The sequence below is a fragment of the Aotus nancymaae genome, unplaced genomic scaffold, assembly GCF_030222135.1.
Source record: "Aotus nancymaae isolate 86718 unplaced genomic scaffold, 86718_ANA_hifiasm-v0.15.2.pri h1tg000057l, whole genome shotgun sequence".
In the NCBI taxonomy this organism is placed as follows: domain Eukaryota; kingdom Metazoa; phylum Chordata; class Mammalia; order Primates; family Aotidae; genus Aotus; species Aotus nancymaae.
In genome coordinates this window covers 37724086-37751984 of record NW_026988471.1, presented here as the reverse complement: position 1 = coordinate 37751984, position 27899 = coordinate 37724086, and the positions used below count along the sequence as shown (strand labels likewise).

The window sequence follows — 27899 nt, the reverse complement described above, 5'->3', positions numbered from 1 at the left end:
TAACCAAAATTCTCCTCCCTTATTTGCTTTATTTTTATCCATATCATATATCACCATCTTATTTATTTGCTCACTGTCCAACTCTAAAAAGGAAGCTCCATGTGGCAAAGATTTGGTTGGGGCCATTTTGTTCCTTTCAGTATATTCAGTGCATGGAACAGTGCGTGGAACAGTGCCTGATATAAAATAGGTGCTCAATAAATATTTGTTGAATTAATAAAGGAAACCATGTTGCGGCCTTTTAACTGAAATTTTGACCAGGCAAGTTTAGAGCAGTGAACTATTTTCGAGGTGGTTAGCAACATGGGACAAGAGGGGGTCTACGTAAGCAGTAGAGTGAAGTGTTTTTTTGTTAATGTAATTTTCCCTGAGTAGTCAGTGTCTTCCTCCTGTAGCCAGCCTGACCAGCTCTTTCTCTCCCCTTTTCTCTTCCCTTCCACCTCCCATCACTGCATTTCAACTACTTAACACACAACGTGGTTACTTGTGAAAGACACCCACAGTAACTGGTGTATATCTCTACTCTCAGAAGTCTTTGACCCTTTAGACTACACCATCAGAACCTTACTTCTTGAGCTTTTTCCGTTTCTGAATAAGCAAATCTTCATTGCATTGAAACAGCAGGGTGTAGTGTGAGATAAATACTCGGAGGCGCTGGACACACACCAGGAGTAGATAATAGTCAGGGTGCTCCTGCTCTGTGAACTTCAGGACATTCTGGATGGAGGGAAAAAGGAAGCAGCATTGCATAATTAGCATGAAAATTTGTGTTGTCTCTTCTGCGCCTCACCTTGATGTGTTGTGGGAATTTGATAGCCATTTAATCAAAACAACGAACAATACACATGACCCATCTAATTACATGCTGAAAGGTCAAACTGGCTGCTCTCTATCACACCAAGGGAAAAATAAATCACTATCGTACCTGTTTGAGTTGAACGTGAACATAATTTCATTTGAAAAGTTAGAAGCATCTCCTAATTAGACCTCTGAAGTAGTAGAGGAATTCTAACAATTACTGTCTATAAGCAGTGCCTTAACTCAAAAGAGCCAGACCAATGTTAAGAGCATCAGGCATCAAGGCAGGCGAGGGAGGAGGATGTTTATGATCAAGCCTGGAGGCCCCTCCCGTTATAGTCCCTGCTGTGCTGTAGTGGAACATGAGTGCGATTTGGATTTGGGAAAGCTAAAATGTATCGAGTACTTCCTATTGCCAGGTAGTAAGTCCTTTACATATATTATCTCATTTAATTTTTACCGCAACCTACTTACATCTGTACTGTTATTAACTCCATTTAACAAATAAGGAAATCGAGGTATGAAGAAGTTAAATGATCTTCATCAGGTCACACCTGTAGTAAATAATGGAGGCACGCTCTGAACTCAACTCAGAGAGTAGAACCAGGGCTTGTTTGCCATATTCTACTATTTGCAAAACCTGAGTTTCTGTCCTAGGTTTTTTTACCTACTAGGTGTGTTAACTTGGGTAAATTCTTAATTTCTTTGGCCCTGCATTTTCTCTTATAAAATATAACAACAATACCTCTTTCATGGGATTGTTGTAAGAATTAAATAAGATCATTATTGTGAGAAAATGTTTTTAGGATCGAAAGCTATACACAATTGAAAGTCTTTTCAGGCCACGGGTGGTGGCTTAACACCTGCAATCCAAGCACTCTGGGAGGCCAAGGCGGGAGGATCACTTGAGCCCAAGAGCTTAAGACCAGCCTGGGCAACACAGGTAAACCCTGTCTCTACAAAAAATACAAAAATAAGCTAGGCATGGTGGCACGCACCTAAGTCTCAGCTACGCAGGAGGCTGAGGTGGGAGCATTGCTTGAGCCGGGGAAGTTGAGGCAGCAGTGAGCTAAAATCACACCACCACACTCCAGCCTGGGCAACAAAGCCAGACCCTATCTCAAAAAAAAAAAAAAAAAAGTATCAGTATCCCACAAAGAAAGTATTATCTAAGCCAGAGGTTGCAAACTTAAATGCCTACAGGGCCGGACAGTGGCATAAATGAGTGAACACAGTATGGACCGGTATGGAGTGTGAGCTGGAGTGGAGCACCTGTGTGGTTCTCCATGGTCCAGATGCTGATACTGGACTACTGGACTACTTCTACCTGAGATTAATCCCAAGTATTTCTAAGATACTTTCATTGAATTACTTAAGATCAGTCAGCAGTTAAACCAGAACAGGTCGGTGGAGGAAAGAAGAGGGTCTGGTGGGGGTTAGTAAGCCTCTCTTTCAAGTCTACTTCCTCCAGGATATCACAAGCACTGCAGGAAAATGGTGTGAAGACATCAGCTCATCATCTTCATGCCTCTTCGATGACATAAAGCTTAAGCATGGTATAGTAGAACTCTGGACCCATGCCAAAAGAAAGTAGGATAGCAGTAAAGTGGGCAGGTTAGAGATATTTAGATGTCGGGGGTGGCATTTACATGGCTGTAAAACCAAAGCAGAAAGAACTGGATGAGGTGCTTAGAATCTAGTAGGAGTGGTTCTAGAAAGATCCTGGATCAGCTGAGGTGGAAATTGCTGGTAAGTAAAAATAGAACTTCAGAGGTAAGCATCATGAGCTGAAAATTTTTAGAAATAAAGATTATCAGCTGGTCACAATGGCTCACACCTGTAATCTCAGCACTTTTGGAGGCCAAGGCAGGTGGATCACTTGAGGTCAGGAGTTCAAGACCAACATGGTGAAACCCCATCTCTACTAAAAATACAAAAATTAGCTGGACATGGTGGTGCGTGCCTGTAGTCCCAGTTACTTGGGAGTCTGAGGCAGGAGAATCACTTGAACCCAGGAAGCAGAGGTTGCAGTGAGCCAAGATCTTGCCACTACACTCCAGCCTGGGTGACAGATTGAGACTCCATCTCAAAAAAAAAGAAAAAAGATTTTAGCTCATACCACAGGGCATTATGGGCTATGGGGTAATCATAACAATCTAGGTAAACACTTTTTAGAAATATTAACGATTCTTGAGGCGTTACAGTCTTTCTCAGTTGGGAGCCAAAGACAATCATTATTTAGCATGAAAATCAGTTCGGTGGCTTTCCCACCCACGCCTACCTGCAGATGTATCAGATATTCAGGGATGCGCTGGACTATGTGGAAAAACAACGTGTAGATGTCAGATTTAATCTCTTCATCACCCTGAGTGAAAGAAAGGTCAAGTCACTCTTCAGTGTTCCTCCAGCTATGGCAACAGAACCTCTGAGTCGGTCCCGCCAGAGTAGGAAGGGTTTCCTCCCACAGCATTTTCTTCCTGGAGATTGTTATAGAGCACTGATCTCTCATGGGAGAGGCCACATGTTCAGGGACATGCCTTAGGGGATAACTCTTCTCCAGAAGGGAGCATTTCATATACTTCTTCTGAATCCATCCAAATTTCCAAACTACCCTCTCCTTCCCCTCATCTTAGCGCAGTTCCAGACAGAAGTGGGTAATCAATAAACCATATCTGAGTTGAATGAATTCATTAAGGCTCTCCAGCAAGTAATCATGACAATGGTGTAGTAATAGGCTTGAAGGGAGACTTGGAGCCTCAGGAGAGTGGAAAAGGAGTGTGTGTGATTCAAAACTAGTGAGCTGGCCTGGCCGCAGAAAAACGCTGCACTTTCTCCATGTCCCTTCCTTCTCCTTCTCTTCTTTCCCAGATATTAGCTGAAAGCTAACATGTGGTAGGCATTATACTGGGTTGGGAGTAGTGGGGGGTTGAAGTAGAAACTTAATAAGACAGAGCCTCTCATCTCTTGTGAAATTTGATTCTTAGTGTTGGGGCTTCTGACACTGTTTTTTCCTATTGATCTGAAATAACTAAGTTGTTATACATGTATATGTGCTTACTGAGCACCTAATGTATCACTGCAGTAGCAATACTTCAAGCAACATGACTAAGCCACCTTACAATCTTATAAACTGACAAAGGATGAGAAGTTTAATATTCAGAGTCACATCTTCTGAGACTGAAAAAAACCCACCACATACAGCATGTAAGCTGCAGCCTGGAGATCTCTGCATAGAACACCCATTTAGTTTGTCTATGATTCCAATGATGGAAGAGAGGGTCAGTAAGGCAGGGAGAGGACCAACACAATGGCACTGATCCTTAAGTCAGTTCCCCTAATGCCAGGTAGTAGTGTCAGTGGCTCTGTTCAGGCCATTCCCCAGCCTAGAAAGCAGAGTGCATGTGCCGTATTGACTGGGTGGATGAACAACATCATATGGATGCCATGTGCAGATGAAGGATAGCAGATACATGGTGTTAACTCACCTCTTTCAGGACAACAACGTGAACCAATGAGATGCACTCAGGCAGGTCCCTCAGGTAGGCAACGTAATAATCCAAGAAATTATTCTTTAAAACAAACACATAGAAAGAAACAAAAAAGTTACTCCAGCTCTCTCCTGATTTAAATATTTAAAAATAATAAAAAGAAACAAAAAACAAACACAAAAATGCATGGTAAGAACCTGAAAACAGGATCGATAATATTTTTATAGAGTTATATATGTAAATCAAAAGAGTATGTTGCAGAGATTATCTTACTCATTTAATGTGTTCTTGATATATTTTGGGGCTTTAAAAAAAAAAAAACTTTTTGGTTTTAAGGTAAACATCCCTACTGCTTGGGAACCAAAACTCAGCATCAGCCAGGTGCAGTGGCTCAGGCCTATAATCTCAGCACTTTGGGAGGCCAAGGCAGGCAGATTACCTGAGGTCAGGAGTTTGAGACCATCCTGGCCAACATGGTGAAACCCCATCTCTACTGAAAATACAAAAATTAGCTGGGCATGGTGATGTGTGCCTGTAATCCTAGCTACTGGGAGGCTGAGGCAGGAGAACCACTTGAACCTGGGAGGCAAAGGTTGCAGTGAGCTGAAATTGTGCCATTGCACTCTAGCCTGTGTGACAGAGCAAGACTCCGTCTCAAAAAAAAAAAAGAAGAGAAAACCTCAGCATCCATTCCCTAATGAGAGAAAGTGAAATAATAAACCCAGGGAGGAGGGAGGTTTATGTAAGTTGCAAATGTATTTTTTAATCATTTAATAATAAAAATGTATTTTTTGTAATTCCATTTCATTTCAGCCAATCATCTATGTCCAGATGAAGGACTCTTGCCCACCCCACTTCACGTTATCCAGACTAGTGGTTCACAACATTTTCTAGTAATTGCATATTTCCACTAATTGAATATTTATCTATGCATTATCCTCTTAGGAAAATCATTATCAGCTTCTAAGATTATATTAATTCTGAGCTAAACAAAGCCTTCTGAACACAAGAGAGTAAAAGTGATATTAAAGGATATTAGTACATTATACCCACTCTAGTCTATGGAAGAAAATAATCTGTTAACTTTGTATTGTTATCCAGAGTTGAGAATAATTGATATACAAAAATTGATTCCAGGCAAAGTCTGGCTTGCAGACCAATTTTAATTAGCCCACAAAATCTTTTAAAAATCATAAAATTTCCCACAAAATTCTGGATTTCCAGCTTTTCTTAAAATACCAGAAGCTCAGGCAACTCAGCTCCTTTTTTCCTGCATAACAAGTGGATAGAGCTGAGTAGCTATTCCTTGTAGAACCACACAGGTGCTCCACTCCAGCTCACACTCCACACCAGTCCATACTGTGTTCACTCATTTATGCCACTGTCTGGCTCTGTAGGCATTTAAGTTTGCAACCTCCGGCTTAGATCATATTTTCTTTGTAGGATATTATAGAGATTGTAAAATTCAAGACAATAACCACCCATCACATTTTTTAAAGAAATGAAAATTGTGTGTGAAAATGCACATGTATATACAAACTCTCATGTGTGTGTATATATATATGCATGTGTGCATATATATATACACAAATATATATATACACACAAATATATATATATACACACACATCTTTTTTTCTTTAATTTATTTGAGACAGGGTCTTGCTGTGTTACTCAGGCTAGTTTCAAAGTCCTGGGTTCAAACAATCCTCCTGCCTCAGCCTCCCAAAGTGTTCAGATTACAGGAATGAGTGAGCCACCACACCAGGCCCACAAATACATATATACATGCATTTATGTAAACACAAACACGATACATACACACATACACATGTGTATTCAATGGAGGCAGTTATAGGACAGTGGAAAGCTCTGAACTAGAAGTCAGAAGAACTAACTTAGGATTCTACTCACAGATCTCCAACTACCTGTGATTTCAGCAAGGCTCTTAAATCTCTCTGAATCATGGAATGATCTGTATGTAGAATGAGAAGTTACACTAGATCTCAGTAGCTCCTCTAGCTCTGAAATTCACTGCTTCTAGATTCTCTATTAAGAGAAGTAGACAAATGAGACACAAATACATATAAGTAAAATGTATAGAGGGGCAGATAAAACCTTACCTCATCATTTGTTAACTTAAGGAATAAATCTCCAAGAACGCCTTGGCGTGGCCACTTCAGGACCCTTTCCTGCAGTGCGTGAAGCAGATCCAGGTGCTGCTGGACGAGGTACCGTAAAGAGCCAGGAAAGAGGCTTGAAACAGAATAGACATGAATCACACAAACCAGGTGTAGAGAAGAAAGGACCCTACAAAAATATACACGGCAGGGCCCATTCTCCCAGCCATCACCATACTCTGAGTCACAGGCCTGCATTTAGGATTTTTTAAAGTTTTTTTTTTTTTTTTTTTAAGTTTTTCATTGCACACCTAATAGCAGATATCCCCAGACTACAAAAACAACAACAACAAAAAACCCTTTACTGACGGCTCCTATACAAATACGTATTGAACTAATAAAGAGGCCCAGTGTGCCACACCTGCAATCTCAGCACTTTTAGAGCGGGTGGATCACCTGAGGTCAGGAGTTTGAGACCAGCCTGGCCAACATGGCAAAACCCTGTCTCTACGAAAAATATAAAAAATTAGCTGGGCATGGTGGCGTGCACCTGTAGTTCCAGCTACTTGGGAGTCCAAGGCAGGAGAAATCACTTGAATCAGGGAGGCAGAGGTTGCAGTGAGCTGAGATCACTCCACTTCACCCCAGCCTGGGTAACAGAGTGAGACTCTGTCTCAAAAAAATAAACACACATATAAATAAAATAAAAATAAAGAGCACATCACTTGAAAGACCTTTTTAAACCTAACCTGGTACTGACTTATTTAAATGACACACAGTGGAAATTCTAAGGGATACCTTTTCAATGTTTTAGAGTTATTCCTATTTGATGGACAAAATAGTCTATTCTAATTAGTGTGGTGGATGCAGCACTCAGGTGGCATCTATATGGCCATTCTCAGCTACCAGTAGGAGACTGCTATTTAGGTAAGGAAGAAAAATTGTTTAAAGCTGGCAATTAAAAAGCTCAGGGAGTTGTAGGATATGAGAGGGTTTCTTTTTTCCTTTTCTTCAGTTTCTAAGAGGAATACCGGGCCAGGACAGAGTGTTGTTTGGGTAGACTATTCAAATAATTTGGATGTGTGTCCCTGCCCAACTCTCATACTGAAATGTAATCCCCAGTGTTGGAGGTGGGGCTTGGTGGGAGGTGACTGTGTCATGAGGGTGAATTTCTTGTGAGTGGTTTAGCACCATCCCTTTTGATACTGTCCTACCAAGTAATAGTGATGGTGATTGAGTTCTCATGAAATCTGGCTGTTTAAGAGTGTGCAGTGCCTCCGTCTTTCTCTCTTGCTCCTGTTCTGGCTTATGACATGCCTGCTTCCCCTTCGCCTTCCACCGTGATTGTCAGTTTCCTGAGGCCTCCCCAGAGGCCGAGCAGATCATGCTTCCTGTACAGCCTGCAGAACCGTAATCCAATTAAACCTCTTTTCTTTATAAATTGCCTAGTCTCAGGTATTCTTTATAGCAATGTGAGAACAGCCTAACACAGCTACTGACCAGGCCTGGCCTGCTACTCCCTGAAATTTTACAAAGCACCTTTTCTACTCTTCCATCCCTCTCTTCTATTTTGCAATGTACTTGCAATGTACCTCAGAAGTAATGAAGTGAAGGGAGACATCAGAGAAGGGTGGGTGGAGAGGAGAGATAGAATCATGGGAGGAAGAGGAAGGGGGACTAGCTGGGTAAGAGTGAGGCGATTAGAGGCCTATAGGAAAGAGGAAGAAAAAAACAAAAAGAAGTGGAGTTTTTCTGGGCTTCTAACTTGGTGACAAGGTAGGTTCCCTTATGCTTTGAGCACCACAAGTTTAACATACAGAAAAGAGATGGTCTGGTTGATCTGAACTTATTTGAGTATTTCCCCAGGGTCAAATGAGAGTAAGTTGGTGGACAACCGGGGTGCTCTGCCAACAAGCAAACCTTTGTTGGGACAATAGGAAGGACACCAGATTGAGAGGAGGTTTTTTTCAACTCATTTCCAAGCAAAGCAAAGTGATCCCTGTAACTATAGCTCAGAGGAGACACACAAACACCAAAAGAGGGTACTCAGCCCCCTGTGAAAAGATACAAGGAAGCCTTCCACTTCCTCCACCACCTATGCCTGCAGCCTCCACATGTACAAAGCCAGCTGATCCATTAACACAGGAGGAGAGGCCTCCTGATCTCAGCACCTACAATGGAACAGTGGGCTTAGGAGATCAAAGAAATCCCTACCCAGATCAGAGGGGAATTTGGAGGGGTGGCTAGAAGATATACTAACTGGGAGAAGACCATAAACCTGATGGAGAAAAACACAACTGATTGTACTGAAAGAGCAAAATGAGGCTGGGCGTGGTGGCTCACGCCTGCAATCCGAGCACTTTGGAAGGCCAAGGTGGGCAGATCACCTGATGTCGGGAGTTTCAGACCAGCCTGACCAACATGGAGAAACCCTGTCTCTAATAAAAATACAAAATTAGCTGGGTGTGGTGGTGTGCTCCTGTAATCCCAGCTACTCAGGAGGCTGAGGCAGGAGAATCGCTTGAACCCGGGAGGCAGAGATTGTAGTGAGCCGAGATCATGGCATTGCACTCCAGCCTGGGCAACAAGAGTGAAATTCCATCTAAAAAACAAAAAAACAAAAAAACAAAAAAACAGGGCTGGGTGTGGTGGCTCATGCCATCACTTTGGGAAGCCATGGAAGGTGGATCACAAGGCCAGGAGTTCAAGACCAGCCTGGCCAAGATGGTGAAACCCTGTCTCTACTAAAAATACAAAAAAATTAGCCAGGCATGGTGGCAGGTGCCTGTAATCCCAGCTACTCAGGAGGTTGAGGCAGAGAATTGCTTGAACCTGGGGAGGCGGAGGTTGCAGTGAGCCAAAATCACGCCACTCCAGCCTGGGTGACAGAGTGAGACTCCATCTAAAAAAAACAAAACAAAACAAAACAGAAAGAGCAAAATGCTGAGGCCTCCTCAGAGGCCGAGCAGATGCCAGCATGCCAGCACCATGCTTCCTGTACAGCCTGCAGAACTGTGATCCAATTAAGCCTCTTTTCTTTATAAATTACCCAGTCTCAGGTATTCTTTACAGCAATGTGAGAAGAGCCTAAGCTGTTATATGAAGTGTACTTACTGTTTCATAAGTTACATGAAAAACAATGACCTACAGTGGGTTCTGTATAAAATGTTTTAAATGGGCTTTAAACTTTAAAAAAAAAAATTTAACAAGGGTATTTGAAATTAGGGAGGAGTGTGAAATCAGAAGACAGAGAGCAAAGGGAGAAAGACGGCACGAAGTACAGCCACACTTCACCTATTTCACTCTTTCGCCTGGCACCAGACCTGACTCCCAGAAGCAGCTTTTTCAGAAGACAAAATATTCAGAGCTCAGCTTTTTTTTCTTTTCCTCACTGGGGATGAAATTATGGCAACATGAGTAGTTTATTATTTCTAAAGCCTTCAGAGTATTTATCTCCCAAGAATATATACTTAATCAGTGAGGGAAATACACTAAAAGCAAGAAAGAAAAATCCAGTTATAGTTTCAGGTTAATAACTTAGCTTTTGCCTGCCCAGTAAGAGGCTAAAATAACTCCTGAGCTTCGCAGCAGCAGGTTCCCACCACCTTGGATGGGCATGATCATTAAACGTGTGCCACCTGGTGGTGATCTGTAGCATGACGCTTGTTGAGTTCTTGCTGGACATAGCACTGGAATTTAGCTTACAAGGCTAATGGACAATCCTGCTGAACTGATCACTGCCCCCTCCACAAGTGTTCAGACAGCACTGTGATCCTGAGGCTGTGGCTCTACCTAGGTCAGAGCCAAAAAAGCCCAGAACTCCAACTTCTTTTTTTTTTTTTTTTTTTTTTTTTACTACTACTCAGTCATAACAAGGAATGAACAGAACCCCAACTTCTGTGATCCTTCAACACATGACAGCCTGGTCAACAGAGTGAGATGCCATCTCTATAATAAACTGAAAAATTAGCAGGGCGTGGTGGCTCATGCTTGTAATCCCAGCTACTGGGGATGCTGAGGCGCGAGGATCACTTGAGCCCAGAAGTTTGAGGCTGCAGTGAGCTATGATTGGGCCACTATACCCTTCTCCAGCCTGTCTCTAAACAAACCAAACAAATGAACCACAGCCCTCTAGCTCTGCCCAGGTGTCAGCCAGCAGCATGTGCCCCTGCAACTTCCAGCCCTTTCGGCCAGGGGCAGGGCTGGCTTCAAACAGGCTGAGGAAGCTCTTGAGTGACTCACTTTTTTTTTTTTTTTAAGGAAAAACCTAAGGTTTTATTTAATAGGTTGGAGAAGATGTGGTCACCTCAGGCTTGAGTGTCAAGTTGTACTTGCAGTGGGGATTATTTGCATCCTAGGTTACTTTCCAACAGGGTAAAAAGTGTTGAAGCATGTGGTTTCTGATGGGAAAGGTAGTAAATGTTAATACACTTATTTTCATCTTTGCATGGAGAAAAATGCCAACAGAGAAAAGGAATAATCTCATTCTGCTTTGTATTTCCTTCAGCTGGTCTATTTAAAGTACACATACAAGTCAGGCATGGTGGCTCATGCCTGTAATCCCAACACTCTGAGAGGCCGAGGTGGACAGATCACTTGAGGTCAGGAGTTCCAGACCAGCCTGGCCAAGATGGAGAAACCTCGTCTCTACTAAAACTACAAAAATTAGCTGGGCATGGTGGTGTGTGCCTGTAATCGCAGCTACTCAGGAGGCTGAGGCAGGACAATCACTTGAACCTGAGAAGTGAAAGTTACAGTGAGCCGAGATTGCACCACTGCACACCAGCCTGGGCAACAGAGTGAGATCTTGTTTCAAAAAAATAAAGAAAAAAATAAACTGCACACAGAGGTTTCAGAAAAGCTTTTAAAAAAGAAAAAGATAATGAGTGGAGGAGGATAATGAAAATATAACTCTAGGATAGAAAAACAGCAGCACCACCAAGCTCAGAACCAGAGACTTCATATTCAGTCCTAATGAAGAGTATTGGGTTGAAGCTTTTCTCTGCTTGGTCTGTGCAAAGAAAAAAGAGGGTTAGCCTAGCAAATAACTAACATGAATAGCATTATCATGGATTCTTGAAATAACCATTATGATTTTTTTTTTTTTTTGAGTTGGAGTTTTGCTCTTGTTGCCCAGGTTGGAGTGCAGTGGTGCCACCTCAGCTCACCAAAACCTCTGCCTCCCGGGTTCAAGCAATTCTCCTGCCTCAATCTCCTCAGCCTCTCGAGTAGCTGGGATTACAGGCATGTGCCATCATACCCGGCTAATTTTGTATTTTTGGTAGAGACGGGGTTTTGCCATGTTTGTCAGGCTGGTCTCAAACTCCTGACCTCAGGTGATCCACCCATCTCAGCCTCCCAAATGCTAGGATTACAGGCGTGAGCCACCGCGCCTGGCCTTGTCACCTCCTATTTTTCTAAGACATTCTCTTATGACCCGTCACTAGGAAGAGGAGTAGATCTGTCCCCCAACTCCTACAAGATTAAAAAATTAAAGCTATCATACAATCCTCTATGAAAGTAAGATGATACTTATAGCTGAGCACGGTGACTGATGCCTGTAATCCCAGCATTTTGGGAGGCTGAGGTGAAGAAGCCCTACTTAAAAAATCAACTGAGATCTGAAGTAAAAACTTATAGTTCAAGAGGGAAGATTGGGTTTTTAAATAGGAAGAGACACTCAGTGCTTCTACCTCTCTGAGAAACTTTACATAGTGCTGTTAAAGAAGGCGGTGGCCTTAGGGAAGCGGTTTGATGTGGTGACCGCACACAGTAGAGGGTAGGGCAGGCCTGCTTTGAATCCTGGCACTCCTGGGCTCTGTGGCTTTAGACTTCCCTGGGCCTTAGTGCCTGTATCTGTAAGGTAGGGGTCACAGGGTTCTGCTGAACAGTTCATGAAGTTATAAATCAAGTGCCTAGCAGAGCAGCTGCTTATTACTCCCTTCCACAGTAAACAGTGCTTTCTCTTTTCCCAGCCTTGCCCTGCCTCCCCAGATTTTCAGACTAAGAAGAGATGCTGCTGGCTTAGAATTTTCCATGTGGAAGTAAAGCCACACCAAAGGGCAGACCGCCTTTAGATTTCATTACCATAAACTGAGTAGGTCTTTGGCAACAGCGATATAGTGAGAGGCCATCGAGACTTCCAGAGGCCTGCAGTGCAGCTGGGAGGGTCTAGGAGGGGCAATGGGAAGGGTCAGATGGGGAAGGAAGTGCTGAGAATCTGGCAGCCTCTGAGAGAAGGTGAGGCCCAGTCCAGAGCCTTGCCTGGTCACAGCGTTAGCTGGGTCACCTTTGCCTTTCTGTTCTTGTTGCTTTGTATTTTGTTCACCTTGCTTTTGTAGTAAAATCACTCTTGAAAATAGTTAAGCCACTTGTGGGTTTGTCACGGAGTAGTGCCTCACTCGGTTATTTAGGTAGGAGGATCAGCAGTGTGTTTTGGTGACTGAGTATATTGTTGGCAGCCACCAAGTCAAATGGATTTGGGGGCATGGTAAGGAGCAGGAAAATACAATTAGGGGCTTCCCTGGGTAGATTCAGAATTTACGAACCACCAGTGTATATTACCCAATGGAATGTTTCAAGTAATAGTGCCACATATGTTCATAGTGGTCCATAATCCAGATTTCCCATTCCTTTGAATTGGCCTTTCCTCAATTTTTCTGGATTATTACATATTCATTACATTAATCTTTTTCACCAAGTCTTGCTTTCCTCCTTCCTGCTTTCTCCGAACAGAGAAGGAAACAGAAAAAAAATCTAAAGACTATGAACAGATATAGGTGGAGGAGTGCTGTGACATTGGGAAAGCGTGCTGTTACCACGGGTGGCAGAACCTGTGCGCGAGCATGCACTACCCAGTGCTATGAGATCACCCACATGATAATAAGAAAGGCCCAGGTCCAGAGTTATATCAGCCCTGTGTCATTTCTCTAATGGCCACTGAGTGCTTAAGTTTTCCACACATTCATTCCCTTGTGCTTCTAAGAGATCTGTGACCCATGGAGACCCCATGCAGATGGCAACAGAGAGCAATGCTTCCCTCACTGTAGCATCTGTTCCCCCTTAAAGTTTTTAAAAGGCATGTTAGAGACACTGAAGGCCCAGCAGAGTACACTCATTTTCTTACCTTAGTGAAAATCTAAGTTTAAGGCTTGCCAGGGGTTCCCTATTGCTATGATCTAAATGTGTGCCCCAAAATTCATGTGCTGGAAACTAACCCCCAATGCAACAGTATTGGGAGGTGGGGCCCATAGTGGGTGTGGGTGTTTAGGTCTGAGAGCTCCAACTGATGAATGGATTATTGCCACTACAAAAGGGGCTTGAGGGAGTGGGCTCTCCTGCTCTCTCCTGCTCTTCTGCCACATGAGGCTACGACATTCCTCCTCTCTGGAGGACACAACAATAAAATACCATCTTGGAACCAGAGATTGAATCTGCAGGCACTTTGATCTTAGACTTCCCAGTCTCCAGAACTGTGAGAGAATAAATTTCTGTTCATTGTAAGTTATCCAGTCTGTGATATTCTGTTATAGCAGCACCAAGTGAGCTGAGACACCTGCCATCACTGCCTCTTCTCTTTTCAAAGACTGTTCCTGGAACTCTTTATAGGCCCCAGACATCCATCCCAAAGTGGAAACAATAAACCACTTACCTTAAATCCTAATCAATCTGAAAAGCAAAGGCAATGAGTGCATGGATACCTTCTCTCTTTGGAATTCCTCTTTCCATCAGACCCCTGGAATGTGGCTTTTATCTTCAAGATCAGGGAGATGTTAATGACATATTTTCTTTCAGATTCAAGCAGTTCCAGGGCCACAGTCTGTCTTTTAGCTTTAGAAATAGACCAAAGAGGGACTTGATATTAACCATTTCTTCCGAAAATCCTATTAAATGCAAGCAATAAAAAGCGATAAAAGGATATTGAAAGCAATAAAAAGAACAATCTGCAAGTTTTTGAAAGGTAGAAAGCAGAATGGAGACACAGTGATTCATTCAGCAGAGCAAAGGGCACAAAGTCTTGGTGTCCCCATCTGCAGATGAAAAATCTGCTGAGAAGCAGCCAGAAAGCTCAAGGATTGGAGACACCAGGGGCAACATAGAAAGTGCAAATAAGAGGCAATGCTGAAAGCAGGAGCAATTGTTGAAAGTCCACACAGGGGGCAATTGAACCTCCAGATCCCCACCCCCATGCCAGATGACTTCTTCACTTCCTCCCCATGGCAAACAAGAAAAATGAAACTAGAGAAGTCCTGGTTTCTGGGATCTGGGCTAAAGACTTTAGACATAGGAGAGTTGAGATGCTAAAATGAAAACAAAAGGACTCAGGGAAGGCTTCACACTGAACAGTGAGACTTCCCTCAGCCTCCTTCCCCTGCAGATCCAGAGTGCCAGCAGCCAGGTTTAAACTCTTCAGGCAGGAGATTGGAGGGTCTTCCACTTGAGAAACTGAACTGCCCAAGGAAAAAAGATCTACAGATGCTGAAATAAAGAGGTCGGCTATCTGCCAGGCACGGTGGCTCATGCCTGTAATCTCAGCACTTTGGGAGGCCTAGGTGGGTGGATCACCTGAGGTCAGGAGTTCAAGATCAGCCTGGCTAACATAGCAAAACCCCATCTCTACTAAAAATACAAAAATTAGCCAGATGTGGTGGCACACACCTGTAATCCCAGCTACTCAGGAGGCTGAGGAAGGAGGATTGCTTGAACTCAGGAGGCAGAGTTTGCAGTGAGCTGAGATGGTGCCATTGCATTCCAGCCTGGGCAACAGAGCAAGACTCCATCTCAAAAAGGAAAAAGAGGTCAACTATCAAAAAGTTAATTTGCCATCTGATTAGCCTGTCTATAATGAAACCCACTGATTTACAAGCTTGGCCAATACATTCCAGGGTTTTTCTCGGAACTCTTTCTTACATTTATTTAGCTAAGGATGCTCATGCATTTGAATAAAGCTTATACTACAAAAGAAAGAGAGGAAAAAAGAATATATACTTATATTTTTTATAAGGAGGGGGTACCCTGAAGAAACAGAGACAATGCAGGATACAAAAGAATAAAAACTTTTAATCTTACAATTCATATTCTCAAAGAGATACAAGAAACATATTCCAGCCATTTAACAATTGCAGGATGCTAGTTTTAAAAAGAGAGGATAATTTTTTTAAAAGGAGCAACTTTTAAACATCACTTAAAAGATAGAAAAAAATAAAAGAGTAGAAGACGAAATAAAAGAAATTTCCCTTACTTAAAAAAAAATAAGAAAGAGATGTATTGAAGAAAAATAGAAGAGCAAAAGATGGCAGTTGGGAAATCAGTCCAAGAGATCCAACATCAGATTAGTAGAAGTTTCAGAGAAAAGAAAGAAAATGGACGAGAAGATATTATCAAATTAGTAACAGGAAAAAAAAAATCTGAGGACATGTATTTCCAGAGAAAAGGGCCCTTGTGCCCAGCAAAATTAATGAAAAAGACTTACATCATTCTAAGGCAATCACATCACTGTGAAACTTTAGCACACCATGGATAAAAAGAAGACCCTAAAAATTACCAGATAGAAAAATCAGGTAACATACAAAAAACTGAGTATCAGAATGGCACTGGACTTTCTACTAGCAAAATTAGAAGCTAAAGGACAATGGAACAATTGCTTCAAAATTATGAGGAAAAAAGATTTAATATTTGGCCAAATTATTAATCAAGTATGTAAAACCATTTTTGCAAAATTATGACAGCAAGGGAAATCTGACATAGCTGACTCTATCTTGCATCTAACCTCAAGCTGCCCTTGTTCATTCCTGGGCATAGGCTGAGCTTTTGAGAGCAATTTTGTTCATAGTTTAACTTAAAGCAATGATGATAATAGCCCTTCCCAAAACTAACCCCATACCCTCCAATTTGGTACCCAAACTATCTTTGAAAAACTAATGAAAGGCCAAAAGGTGAGTATTATGAATTATGAATTCATATGATGAATTATGCTAAGATGTATAGGCATAGTTAAATGATAATCAGCCATTGTTCTGGAGGTCACAAGATTTGTAACTTCCCTGGTTATTGCTATAGATAACATCCCTACTGTGGAACCTAAGATTGGTCTTTTGAGACATCTTTCCAGACTTTTCCATTTCTGGAAGCTAACTCACTCCACCTGGATCCACAACCAGTGACTCAGCCAGTCTTGTGGCCCTCACCACAGGCTGACTCAGCATCTGAGGACCACATTCCTGTAATTTCATCCCCAACTAATCAGCAGCACCCATTCCCTACCCTCCTGCCCACCAAATTCAGCCTCTGAATTTTCAGGGAGATTGATTTGAGTAATAGACTCCTGTCTGCTGCTTAGCTGCCTGTATGTTTATTCAACTCTTTCTCTATTGCAATACAGCAGTCTCAGTAAAGCAGCTCCACCTGCACAGCAAGCCAACAAGAAGGACCCACCAAGCGATCACATATGTGGAAGCTACTGGACAATGTGTTCCTCCAAAACCAGGAGTAAACCAAGAAACCAAGGATACAGAAGATGAAAAAAAAAAAAATCAACAACAAGCAAACAGGAATCGAAAAGAGGAGAAAGATGAAGGGAATTCTATCTAAAAAAAAATTTTTTTTAAAATTTTTTTATGTGTTTTTTGATAGCAGTTCACATTGTAGATGAAGGGAATTCTTAAGAAGACTGGGAAGTCCCAGGATGATGGCAGTACACTGGGTTAAAGCAGTATAGGGTGATGGAGGCAAATGCTCATTAAAAAAAATAAAAATAAAAATAAAAGGGATGAGCCGGGCACAGTCATGCATGCCTGTAATCCCAGCACTGCAGGAGGCCAAGGCAGGTGGATTATAAAGTCAAGAGATTGAGACCATCTGGCCAACATGGTGAAACCCCGACTCTACTAAAAATACAAAAATTAGCTGGGCATGGTGGCGTATACCTGTAGTCTCAGCTACTTGGGAGGCTGAGGCAGGAGAATTGATTGAACCCAAGAGGCAGAGGTTGCAGTGAGCCAAGATCGTGCCACTGCACTCCAGCCTGGTGACAGAGCGAAACTCTATCTCAAAAAAAAAGATGGCTGGACTTAGTGGCTTGTATCTGTAGTGCCAGCTACTTGGGAAGCTGAGGCAGGTGGATCACGTGAGCCCAGGATGTTGAGGCCAGCTTGGGCAACAAAGGGAAACTCCACCTCTAAAAAAATAAATGGATAAAAAGAAATTAAAAATTAAAAACATCAATATGTAAATAGTAAAGTTTCTGTTATATTGCTAAGAAAAATTCAAGAGCTATATAAATGAAGAAACATACCATGTTCTTCAAATGGAAGACTCAGTACTGTCAAGATGTCAATTATCTGATAATTGGAATTTTAAAAAAGAGAGTCTAAAATTAGATACCCATATAAAGCCACTTGATTTGCTGCATGCAACAATGGAAAACAAAAGGTATTTTCAATTAATGGTGCTGAAACAACTGGATAGCCATCTGGAAAAAAAAATGAACCTGGACCCCTTTCTCACACTGTACATCAAAATTTATTCAGGATAAGTCATAGATCTAAATGTGAAAACTAAGACTATAAAGATTTTAGAAGAAAGCATACCAGAATATCTTCAGAACTGTGAGATAGCAAAGATTTCTTAGAAAGACAAGAAAGTCATGAGCTATTTTAAGAGTTTAAAATTGGTAGCTAGGTGCAGTGGTGAACACCTGTAATCCCAGCTACTTGGGAGGCTGAGGAGGGAGAATCACTTGAGCCCAGGAGATCAAGGCTGAAGTGAGCTGTGATCACGCCACTGCACTCCAGCCTGAGCAACAGAGCAAGACTCTGCCTTAAAAAAAAAGTTGGTCAATGGACTTACTTAGGCACTTTATAAAAGAAGATATATGAATAGCCAAGCATATAAAAACATACTTAATATCAATAATCCCCAGGCAAGTGCAAATTAAAACTATAGTATGATACCAGTACACATCCCTGAGAATGGCTAACATTGAAAGGACTAACCATCCTTCCCAAGTATTGGAAAGTATGTGAAACAACAGGGCTCTCATACATTGCTAGCGGGAGTATTATCCAACTGCTTTAGAAAACTGCTTGACATTTTCTCTTAAAGTTAAACATAACCATAACCTACAACCCAAAGAATTCACTCCTAGGTATACATCCAAGAGAAATGAGGGCATATATCCCTTCCAAAAAAAAAAATTGTACAAGAATATTCATAGCAAGCCAGGCACGGCGGCTCATACCTGTTATCCCAGCACTTTGGGAGGCCAAGACAGGCGAATCACTTGAAATCAGGAGTTTGAGACTAGTCTGGCCAACACGGTGAACCCCGTCTCTACTAAAAATACAAAAATTAGCCAGATGTGGTGGTGCACACCTGTAATCCCAGCTACTCAAGAGGCTGAAGTAGGAGAATCCCTTGAGCCTAGGAGGTAGTGGTTGCAGTGAGCCAAGATTGCACCACGATACTCCAGCCTCAGCGACAGAGCAAGACTGTCACAAAAGAAAAAAATATATATATATTCATAGCGTCTTAGTCATGATAGCCCCAAAACTGGAAGCAATATAAATGTTCAGCAACAGGAGAATGGATTTTAAAATTGTAATAAATTTATTCAATGTGATTAATAAAAAGGAATGAACTACCAAATGAATTGTGTACAAAAATATACATAAATCTTTTAAAAAAAACATTATGTTAGGAGAACGAGGTCAGACACAAAAGAGTACACACTGTATTGTTCCATTCATATGAAGTTTAAGAACAGACAAAACTAATTTGTGGTACTAGAAGTCACAATAGTGGTTTTCTGTGTGGATATTGACTGGAAAAGTTCATGAAAGAACTTTCTAGGGTTATTTCATGCACAGAAATATTGTATATCTTGATCTGGGTGCTGATCACAGGGGATATACCCATGTAAAATGTCTATCAACTTAACTGTAAGCTGTGTGAATTTTACTCTATGTAAATGAACCCTCAAGAAAATATTAGTAAAAAAAAAGTAGTGTAAAACTTTTTTTTTTTTTTTTGAGCTAGGGTCTTGTTCTGTTGCCTAGGCTGGGGAGTGCAAAGGCACTATCATAGCTCAATGCAGCCTCTACCTCCTGAGCTCAAGTGATCCTCCTACCTTTGACTCCCATGTAGCTGGGACCACTGGCACATGCCACGAACCCAGCTAATTTGGTTTTTTATTTTTTGTAGAGACAGGGGTCTCACTATGTTGCCCAGGCTGGCTCCAACTCCTGGGTCCAATGGATCCTCCCAAAGTGCTGGGATTACAGGCGTACAGCCACCATGCCTGGCTAAACATTTTTTTTTAAAACTTAGAAGCAGAAGAGGACTGTGTACCCAGACTGAGCCTGCCATTCTTCCTCCCCTGTGCCCCCAAAAAGAAATCATGGAAGCAAGTGCCAGAAAAAAACTGTCAAAAGAGTTTAAAGTTGTTACCACTCTTTTTCACAACAAACCTTTTAATAACTATTTGACTTTTCATGTATTTGATTTTAAAAATTCAAAATAATTTTTTAAAAATTACCTCCCCCCAAATAGCCAGGAGGAAATGCCGTTGTCTGACACAGTAATTGTTCAGCAATGATTTATGATATGAAGGGAAGGAAGGAGGGAAAAAGGAGGGAGGACAGGCCCTGTTGCAGGTGTGATGTTTTGGTGGTAGACTACTGATGAAGGGTCTGTTTAGAGAAGGAAGATTCCACATCATTAGCTAAACAGTCCTGCCTTCTTCTCCACCAGCCTCATGCCTCCCCCAACTCCCACCATAGCACTACATTACGAAGTGTCATGAACACTCAGAATCGAGGTGGTAGTCACTGGCCAAGTGCTGGTGAGTCCCTTTACCTCTATAGGCTTTAGTTCATCTGAAAAGGAAACCAGGAACTAGGTGGCCTCATGGGTCCACTGAATCTAAACTGTAAGGATTCTCGTCTTAGGGTTCAAAGCCCTGGTACATCCCGTTCTTTAAACTATCAGCCTGCATTCCCCTTGGAACTTACCAGCTAAGGAGGTTTCACATAAAACGTTTTCCAAGGAGCTGTGTCTACCCTGGCTGGCCTCCTTGAGTTTATCTGGGTGGTCTTTGGTGACATATTCTTCACCCCATTCTTTTCCATCCTTAGGCTGCCTCCACATGCCAGATGGGAGATGGCCCTTGGGCTGGATCTCAGCCGAGAGGCAAGACTTGAGGTTTTCTTCTGCTTCTGGAGTTGTTGGGTTCACTCCTGGTGTGCGGGGGAAGGCAGGGGGAAACAAACAAACCTGCTATCAAAATCTTTTTTAAAATTATGTTTGTTACTTTTTTTTAATTTTGAGATGAAGTTTCACATTTGTCACCCAGGCTTGAGTGCAATGGCGTGATCTCGGCTCACTGCAACCTCTGCCTCCCAGGTTCAACTGATTCTTCTGTCTCAGTCGCCCGAGTAGCTGAGATTACAGGCATGTGCAACCACACCCAGCTAATTTCTTTATTTTTAGCAGAGCCAAGGTTTTACTAAAACCCAGCTAATTTCTGTATTTTTAGTAGAGCCGAGGTTTTTTGGCCAGGCTGTTTTGAACTCCTGACCTCAGGTGATCCACCTGCCTCAGCTTCTCAAAGTGTTGGGATTACAGGCGTGAGCCACCACACCCAGCCCTGTTACTCTTTTTTTTTTTTTTTTTTTTGACGGAGTTTTGCTCTTGTTGCCCAGGCTGGAGTGCAATGGCGTAATATCGGCTCATGGCAACCTCCACCTCCCAGGTTCTAGCAGTTCTCCTGCCTCAGCCTCCCAAGTAGCTGGGATTACAGGCATGCGCCACCACACCTGGCTAATTTTGTATTTTTAGTAAAGATGAGGTTTCTCCATGTTGATCAGGCTGATCTTGAACTCATGACCTCAGGTGATCAATCCACCTTGGCCTCCCAAAGTGCTGGGATTATAGGGGTGAGCCACCGCACCCAGCCTTGGTTACTAACTCTTAATGAATCTGCCTCTGTTTGGGTACAATTAACCCTTGAGGATTAAATATACCAATTAAGGATTAAAAGTGTCCGCAGCTGCATGGGGTCCCCTCTGTTTCTGGTCTATACATCCTCTATGCTTTATACATAGTCTTTACTAAATAAGGAGTTTTGAAAAATGAATTTATCAAATAGCATAGCAAATTTATAGTAATATGTATTGACTCCTTATATCTGCTTCCTTTCAGGTGAGCACACCAGGCGCTGGAGCACTCCTGGGAAGAGAATACAGAAAGACGAGGAGGAAGGGTGCCAAAAACAATGTCTTCTTCGGCCATTTTCTCCTTGACCCTAAGGCTAGAAAGGAAGGAGAAAGGGAAGATGAAATAATTTATAAAATTCCACCAAATTGTCAGTTAAGTAAATTAAATAAATCCTTTTAAAAATTTTGTTGTCTTTTCTCTTCTTTTGTTTCTTTTATATTATTTAGTCTTTTCTTTATTACCTGCACTACACAGATGTAAAAGTAAATAATTTTTGAATTAAACTATACAGCGTGTGATCCATGGAAAATTTATGTCATGCCACATTTACCTGAAGTTTTTGGCAAGTGTGAATTCATTAGCCATTGAAATAAACCAGAAAGAAGGAAGCATACTGGCTTTGTCTCAAGCTTTCCTAGCCCTTCTCTCTCCTTGGGTTTAAACGAGTCACCTACCTGCTCTAGTACACATCTTAGAATCTTCCTAACTTCGTAACTTTCTCTTTTGTGAGTTCTTTCATGCCTGGTTTGAAACTGAGGAAGTGGAAGCAGGGAAGGTAGAAGAGGGAAAGAATGGAATTTCTTGGAAAAAAGAAAACTAAGAGAAAAGCCACTTACCAGGACCCATCATTCCCTTCACATTACTGTCTCCTACATGAACAGATCTGGACTCTTGGGCTGCAGAGAAAGGAAAGCGTTCATTCAGCGTTCATTCTAGTAACATGGACTAAGCACCTTCCATGAGCCAGGCACTCGGGGCAGACTCAGAGATTCTATAGTTTTGTGGGGGAGGCAGAGCAGTATAAAAAAAAAAAAATTAGAAATTACACTATAGTATGGAAAGTGCTATTTTCGCAGCAGTAAAAAGATACAATAGCAGTACTTACCTCAAGGATTACAATAAGAAATAAATAAGTTAGTATTTGTAAACTGCTTGAAGTACTACCTGGCATATTGTAAGAGTTAAATAGTTGTTTAGCTATAATGGTGGTGGCAGTGGTATGATGGTAATAATAAAAAGAGACAGAAAGATACTGTTACAATATAAAATGATACATGTTAAAATGTAAGCCAGCCTGGGCAACAAGACAAAAACCCCGTCTCACGCCCCACCTCCAAACCACAGAAATTAGCGGGGCATGGTGGTGTGTGCCTGTGGTCCCAGCTACTTGGGAGACTAAAATAGGAAGATCGCTCGAGCCCAAGAGGTTGAGGCTGCAGTGAGCCAAGACTGTGCCACTGCACTCCAGCCTGGGTGACAGAGCAAGACCTTGTCTCAAAAAAAAAAAAAAAAGAGTAAACCTATCACTTCTCTGGTTAGCCCTCCAATAGCGTCCCATTTCAGTGTCAAAGCCAAAGTCCTTGTAATGATCATAGAGCGCTAGAATATCTGCTCCCAACTCATGCCTCCTGTTTTCTTTTTTTTTTGTTTTTTTAACTGCACCTCCTGTTTTCTCCCTGGTTCAATCTGCTTTAGCCCTGCTGTTCTTCTTGGTCTTCCTTGAACATGTCAGTCATATTCTCACAGGACCCCGGCACTGGCTGTTCCCTCTCTTCCTTCCCCTCAGTGCCCATAAGTGAACTTTCTCACTTCCTTCAGGTCTTTGTCTGGCACCCTATTTAAAATTACAATTCCTCTTTACTTATTTTATTCATTAACTTGTCACTCTCTAACATACTACAGATCTTACTTATCTTGCTCACTGTCTGCTTGTCTCAGAGGAAAGGCTCCATGAAGGCAGGAATTTTTGTTGTTTTGTTCATTCCTATATCTTACCACCTAAAACAGTGCCCGGGATGGAGGGAGGGAGAGAAGCAGGAGGGAGGGAGGGAGGGAAAACATCAGGGTGACTTTAATGCAGAGAGAAGTCAAGGGTAACAAAATACAAGTCTGAAGAGAAAAGCAGAGGCAATTTAAAACATGGTCACATAAACTGTGTTAAGGAACTTGGACTTTATTCTGAGAGTCATGAGGAATCAAAGAGAATCTAAGAAGGAGTATCCAGAAAGTAGGTGGAAAATCAAAGCAGCACAGTATCAGCCAAAAGAAGAGCGTGTTTCAAGAAGGCAGGTATCAAGGGTACCAAAAACTATCAGGGAAGGTAAGGAAACCGTTTTAATGAAGTGGTAAGGATGAAAGCCAATGTTGAACGGGTAGAATAAACAGGAGGTAAGAAGAAGAGATGGATAGGAAGATTATATCTTTCAAAAAATTAGTTTTCCATTTTCTCAAGCAAGAATATGTCAGGAGTGGGGAGGCTGAACATCTTCTTGAGAGTGTCTTGCATGGGGAAAGGAACCCAAAGGTAAGGTATGCTTGGGCCTGCAAAATAACATTTCCAACTGACAAGTTAGACAATCATAAGACACGTAAATGAAGTTGTTGCATCAGGGCTCACCTAAAGGGGTTGCCTTCTCAGATCGGGAGGTCAGCTATTTGTGGTAAGCAGACCCAGATGGCTCCAATTCTCCCCACCCCTTAGCGTTCACGTCCTCATGTAATCCTTTCCCTCAGGTAAAGGCTGGATTTACTGATTAGCCTCTAATGAATAGAATATGGCAGAAAAGACGGACTACCACTTCTAAGATTAGGTTATGAAAAGACTGTGGGCTAGGCACGGTGACTTATGTCTGTAATCCCAGCACTTTGGGAGGCTGAGGTGGGCAGATCACTTGAGGTCAGGAGTTCAAGACCAGCATGGCAAAAACCCTGTCTCTACTAAAAATACAAAAATTAGCCAGGTGTGGTGGCATGTTCCTGCAATCCCAGCTACTTAGGAGACTGAGGCTGGAGAATTATTTGAACCCAGGAAGTGGAGGTTGCAGTGAGCCAAGATTGTGCCATTGTACTCCAGCCTGGGTGGCAAGAGTGAAACTCTGTTTCAAAAAAAAAAACCCAGCAACAACCAAAAAACCCACTGAGGCTTCCGTATTTGAGCATTCTTTTAGAACGCTTGCCCTGGGAGAGGCTAGCTGCCAAATTGTAAGGCAGCAACTTAGAGAGTCCCATGTTACAAAAACTGGAGCCTGCCAATAACCATGTGAATAATTCGCTTGGATATAGATGCCCCTGAGTAGAGCGCTCACAGGAGATGACAACCATAGCCAGCGCCTTGATTACAGCCTTAATGAGAGACCTTGAGCCAGAGGCACTCAGCTAAGCTGTGCACAGATTCCTGACTCAGAGAAACTGTGAACCATGAATGGTTGCTATTTTAAGCTACTGAATTTGGGGACGATAGATAAAAGTTGTACTATTTTATCATTAACAGTGGATAAACCAAGACTTTCTGAATGTTTGGTTCTTGAACCCTGAGTTTTAACACAAGCTGCCAAGTATGTGCAGAATGTCTTATCATAGCACATTAATCTTTAATTTCTGCAGCAACTCAGTAGAATAAACTATGACCACGTCTATGTAGGAGGAAAGGAAGGAAGGGTTGCCACTAAAGAGTTCATTTAAATCCATGTGGGCACTGAAATCATCTGGATCAGCTGTTTTCAGTGGATTCAACACATTCTGTGATCATTTATTTCCCTGGGGACTGTTTCACATTGTCTAAACATGTACAAGTTTACTTTGTAAAAATAATTTTTAACCTTTTATCTTGTGAACATGTTTAGCTGCTCCAGACCTGGCACTGAACTTTTACTTTCTAAGCCTATTGTATACTATACTCTTTCCCAGCAAGGATCATCCTCTTATGCAGAGCTGTTCATGTCCTAAAGGAAAGAAAATAGAGCCACCTTCAATGAGCCCAGTCCCCAGATGGATCAAGTGAGTTTTCCCAGGTTGTGCCTATCAGTCTCTCAATGAATTACTCAAACAACTAAAAAATAAAAATAAAAAGGCAGGCAGGACACGGTGGCTCGGTGGGCAGATCACGAGGTCGGGAGTTTGAGACCAGACTGGTCAACATAGTGAAACCCTGTCTCTACTAAAAATGCAAAAAATTAGCCCGGCATGGTGGCAGGTGCCTGTAATCCCAGCTACTCCGAAGTTTGAGGCAGGAGAATCACTTGAACCTGGGAGGCAGAGTTTGCAGTGAGCTAAGATCCCACCATTGCACTCCAGCCTAGGCAGCAGTGTGACTCTGACTCAAAAAAAAAAAAGACTTATTAGAGTAAGTGATTTTTTTGGTAATATTTCTCTCATGGGTTAGCATAGTATTGATTGTACAATAAATTATTTTAATTCAATTGAAATTTAGAAGTATACAGATTAGTATTCCCCCCCACTAAAAAAAAAAATATTTAAAATTGGGCAAACACTTGTGGTCTCTTAGATCCTCTAGATTCTCCTAAGTTCCAGTTACAAAAGGAAAAATTCCAGGCAATACACCATTTTCCTCTAACAAAGATGAAGGGGTTAAACCCATTCTTAAGCCCTGGGAATCAGGAGAAAAATACTTGATTAATTCAGTATGATTTGTGAACTGTACCTTTTTCATAGGCCTGAGAAGGCAAAAGGTTGGTAAAGTCTTCGCTTGGAAGAACAGGCTCAGGGATATTGATTGAACGAAAAGGACTTCCTTGTGCTTGTGCAGGCCCGGCCTGTGAGCTGTGTTCTTCTTTCTGAGTTTTCCTAGGAAAGAGAAATGAAGACAAGGCTTCATTCTGGTTCTTAATATCTGATCTATTAGAAGGAGATTCAGTTCAGACTAACTCAAGGAAATGTCTGAATTATTAGGTTGAACCATATAAATTGCTATTTTTGAAAATTAAAAGTGGTCAAATATTAGCAATTCATATCTTTCAACTTAATTCATCACCTCAGTTGGAGAAAAAAACTTCAAATATTTACAAACCACCCTTCTAATTATAATACCCACATTCTTATTTTTTTGTTACTGGCTTCCTTATCATCAGGATCTTCAGAGTTTGCAGTGGTGACAATTTGCTTGAGGTGATTTACATTCACTTAGAAATGCAACTCAGAAGTACCAGAAAGCAGCAGGTCCTCTCCTGAGAACAACCTGTTCTCCAGGGTCACACACATATTATTCCTACAATTCTATTTTCAATTTGTTAATATTAAAAACACGTAAGTAGGCTGAGCACTGTGGTTCATGCCTGTAATCCCACCACTTTGGGAGGCCAAGCCAGGAGGATCACTTGAGCCCAGGAGTCTGAGACCAGCCTGGGAAAACATAGGGAGACCCCATTTCTACAATTTTTTTTTTTTTTAAATTAGCTAGCATGGTGGCCACACCTATAGTTCCAGCTACTCAGGAGATTGAGGTGGGAGAATCATTTGAGCCCAGGAGTTCAAGGGTGCAGTGAGCTGTGATCACACTACTACACTCCAGCATGGGCAACAGAGCAAGACTCTTTCTCAAAAAAGAAAAGAAAAGAAAAGAAAAAATGAAAAACAAAACCACATAAGTAACAATAAAGATTATGTATGTTTAATGGTAAAACTTTTCTTGATTCAACCTGGTCCAGGCATAGTTTAACATAAATTCATTTTCAACCCTAGAAGTAAAATAATAATTGCATTAGAGATATTTTAGAAAATTAATAAAAAAAGAAAATCACTGATGGTGCTACTATCTTAACACAACCATCATTATTTTTAAGTATATCTTTCTAGTTGTTATTTTACATATTTTTACCCTTGTAATCAAAGCACTCATGCCATTTTATGTCACTTTCATTTTACATATCGTATTAAATGCATTTTTCTCCATAATAGGTACCACCCATGTTTGGTATTAGCCAATGTTATAATTCTATTAGCTTCATCAAATGCCAAGCTGTGAAGCACAGTGGTCAGCTAGCTAGATACTGATAGTGGGGAAGGTGTTCCAGGTGCCTCTGCAGAAGCCATTGCTTATGGGTTTGCTTTCGGTACATTTTTCAAAGACACTCACTTGGCTTTAACTTTTCGAGATTCTCTTCGCTTCTCCTGTTGAAGCTGTTCGATTTTCTGTTGCATTTCTTCTTGTTTGGAAGTGATGGCTTGGATCATTGACATGGCATTGCTCAGCTCTTCCTAAAAAATAAGAATTGCTGTGTTTTAAACTGACACATGGGGTAAAAGTATATAACATAATCTAGCATACTGTACACTTTTAATACATATTTATTGAATGAATGAATGAGATTTAAAAAATTACTTCCATTGTGGCCTCAAATTTTAAGACAGAGCTCCAAAAAAGAAAACATGAAAGGTATTTTTCCATGATAATTATGACTGGCCCAGAGGAAAAATTCTTATATTTGGCCGCTATGGAAAAAGGCAAGTTTTCTGCTCCTATTACTGAGACCAAAATTCTCTT

The 27899-nt window shown here is 41.6% G+C and overlaps 1 protein-coding gene across 1 annotated transcript in view; it reads right to left on the bottom strand.

Moving 5' to 3' along the window:
• Positions 1 to 27899, bottom strand: part of ARHGEF33 (Rho guanine nucleotide exchange factor 33) — a 101259-nt gene that overhangs the window by 30917 nt on the left and 42443 nt on the right. The window contains exons 6-14 of the mRNA XM_021670789.2: positions 27492 to 27613; positions 26061 to 26203; positions 22237 to 22296; positions 20416 to 20640; positions 14107 to 14236; positions 6410 to 6542; positions 4284 to 4367; positions 3080 to 3163; positions 569 to 717 (exon numbers count right to left, since the gene is read on the bottom strand). Coding sequence (XP_021526464.1) covers positions 569 to 717; positions 3080 to 3163; positions 4284 to 4367; positions 6410 to 6542; positions 14107 to 14236; positions 20416 to 20640; positions 22237 to 22296; positions 26061 to 26203; positions 27492 to 27613 — 1130 coding nt within the window. The remainder of the gene's footprint in view (positions 1 to 568; positions 718 to 3079; positions 3164 to 4283; positions 4368 to 6409; positions 6543 to 14106; positions 14237 to 20415; positions 20641 to 22236; positions 22297 to 26060; positions 26204 to 27491; positions 27614 to 27899) is intronic.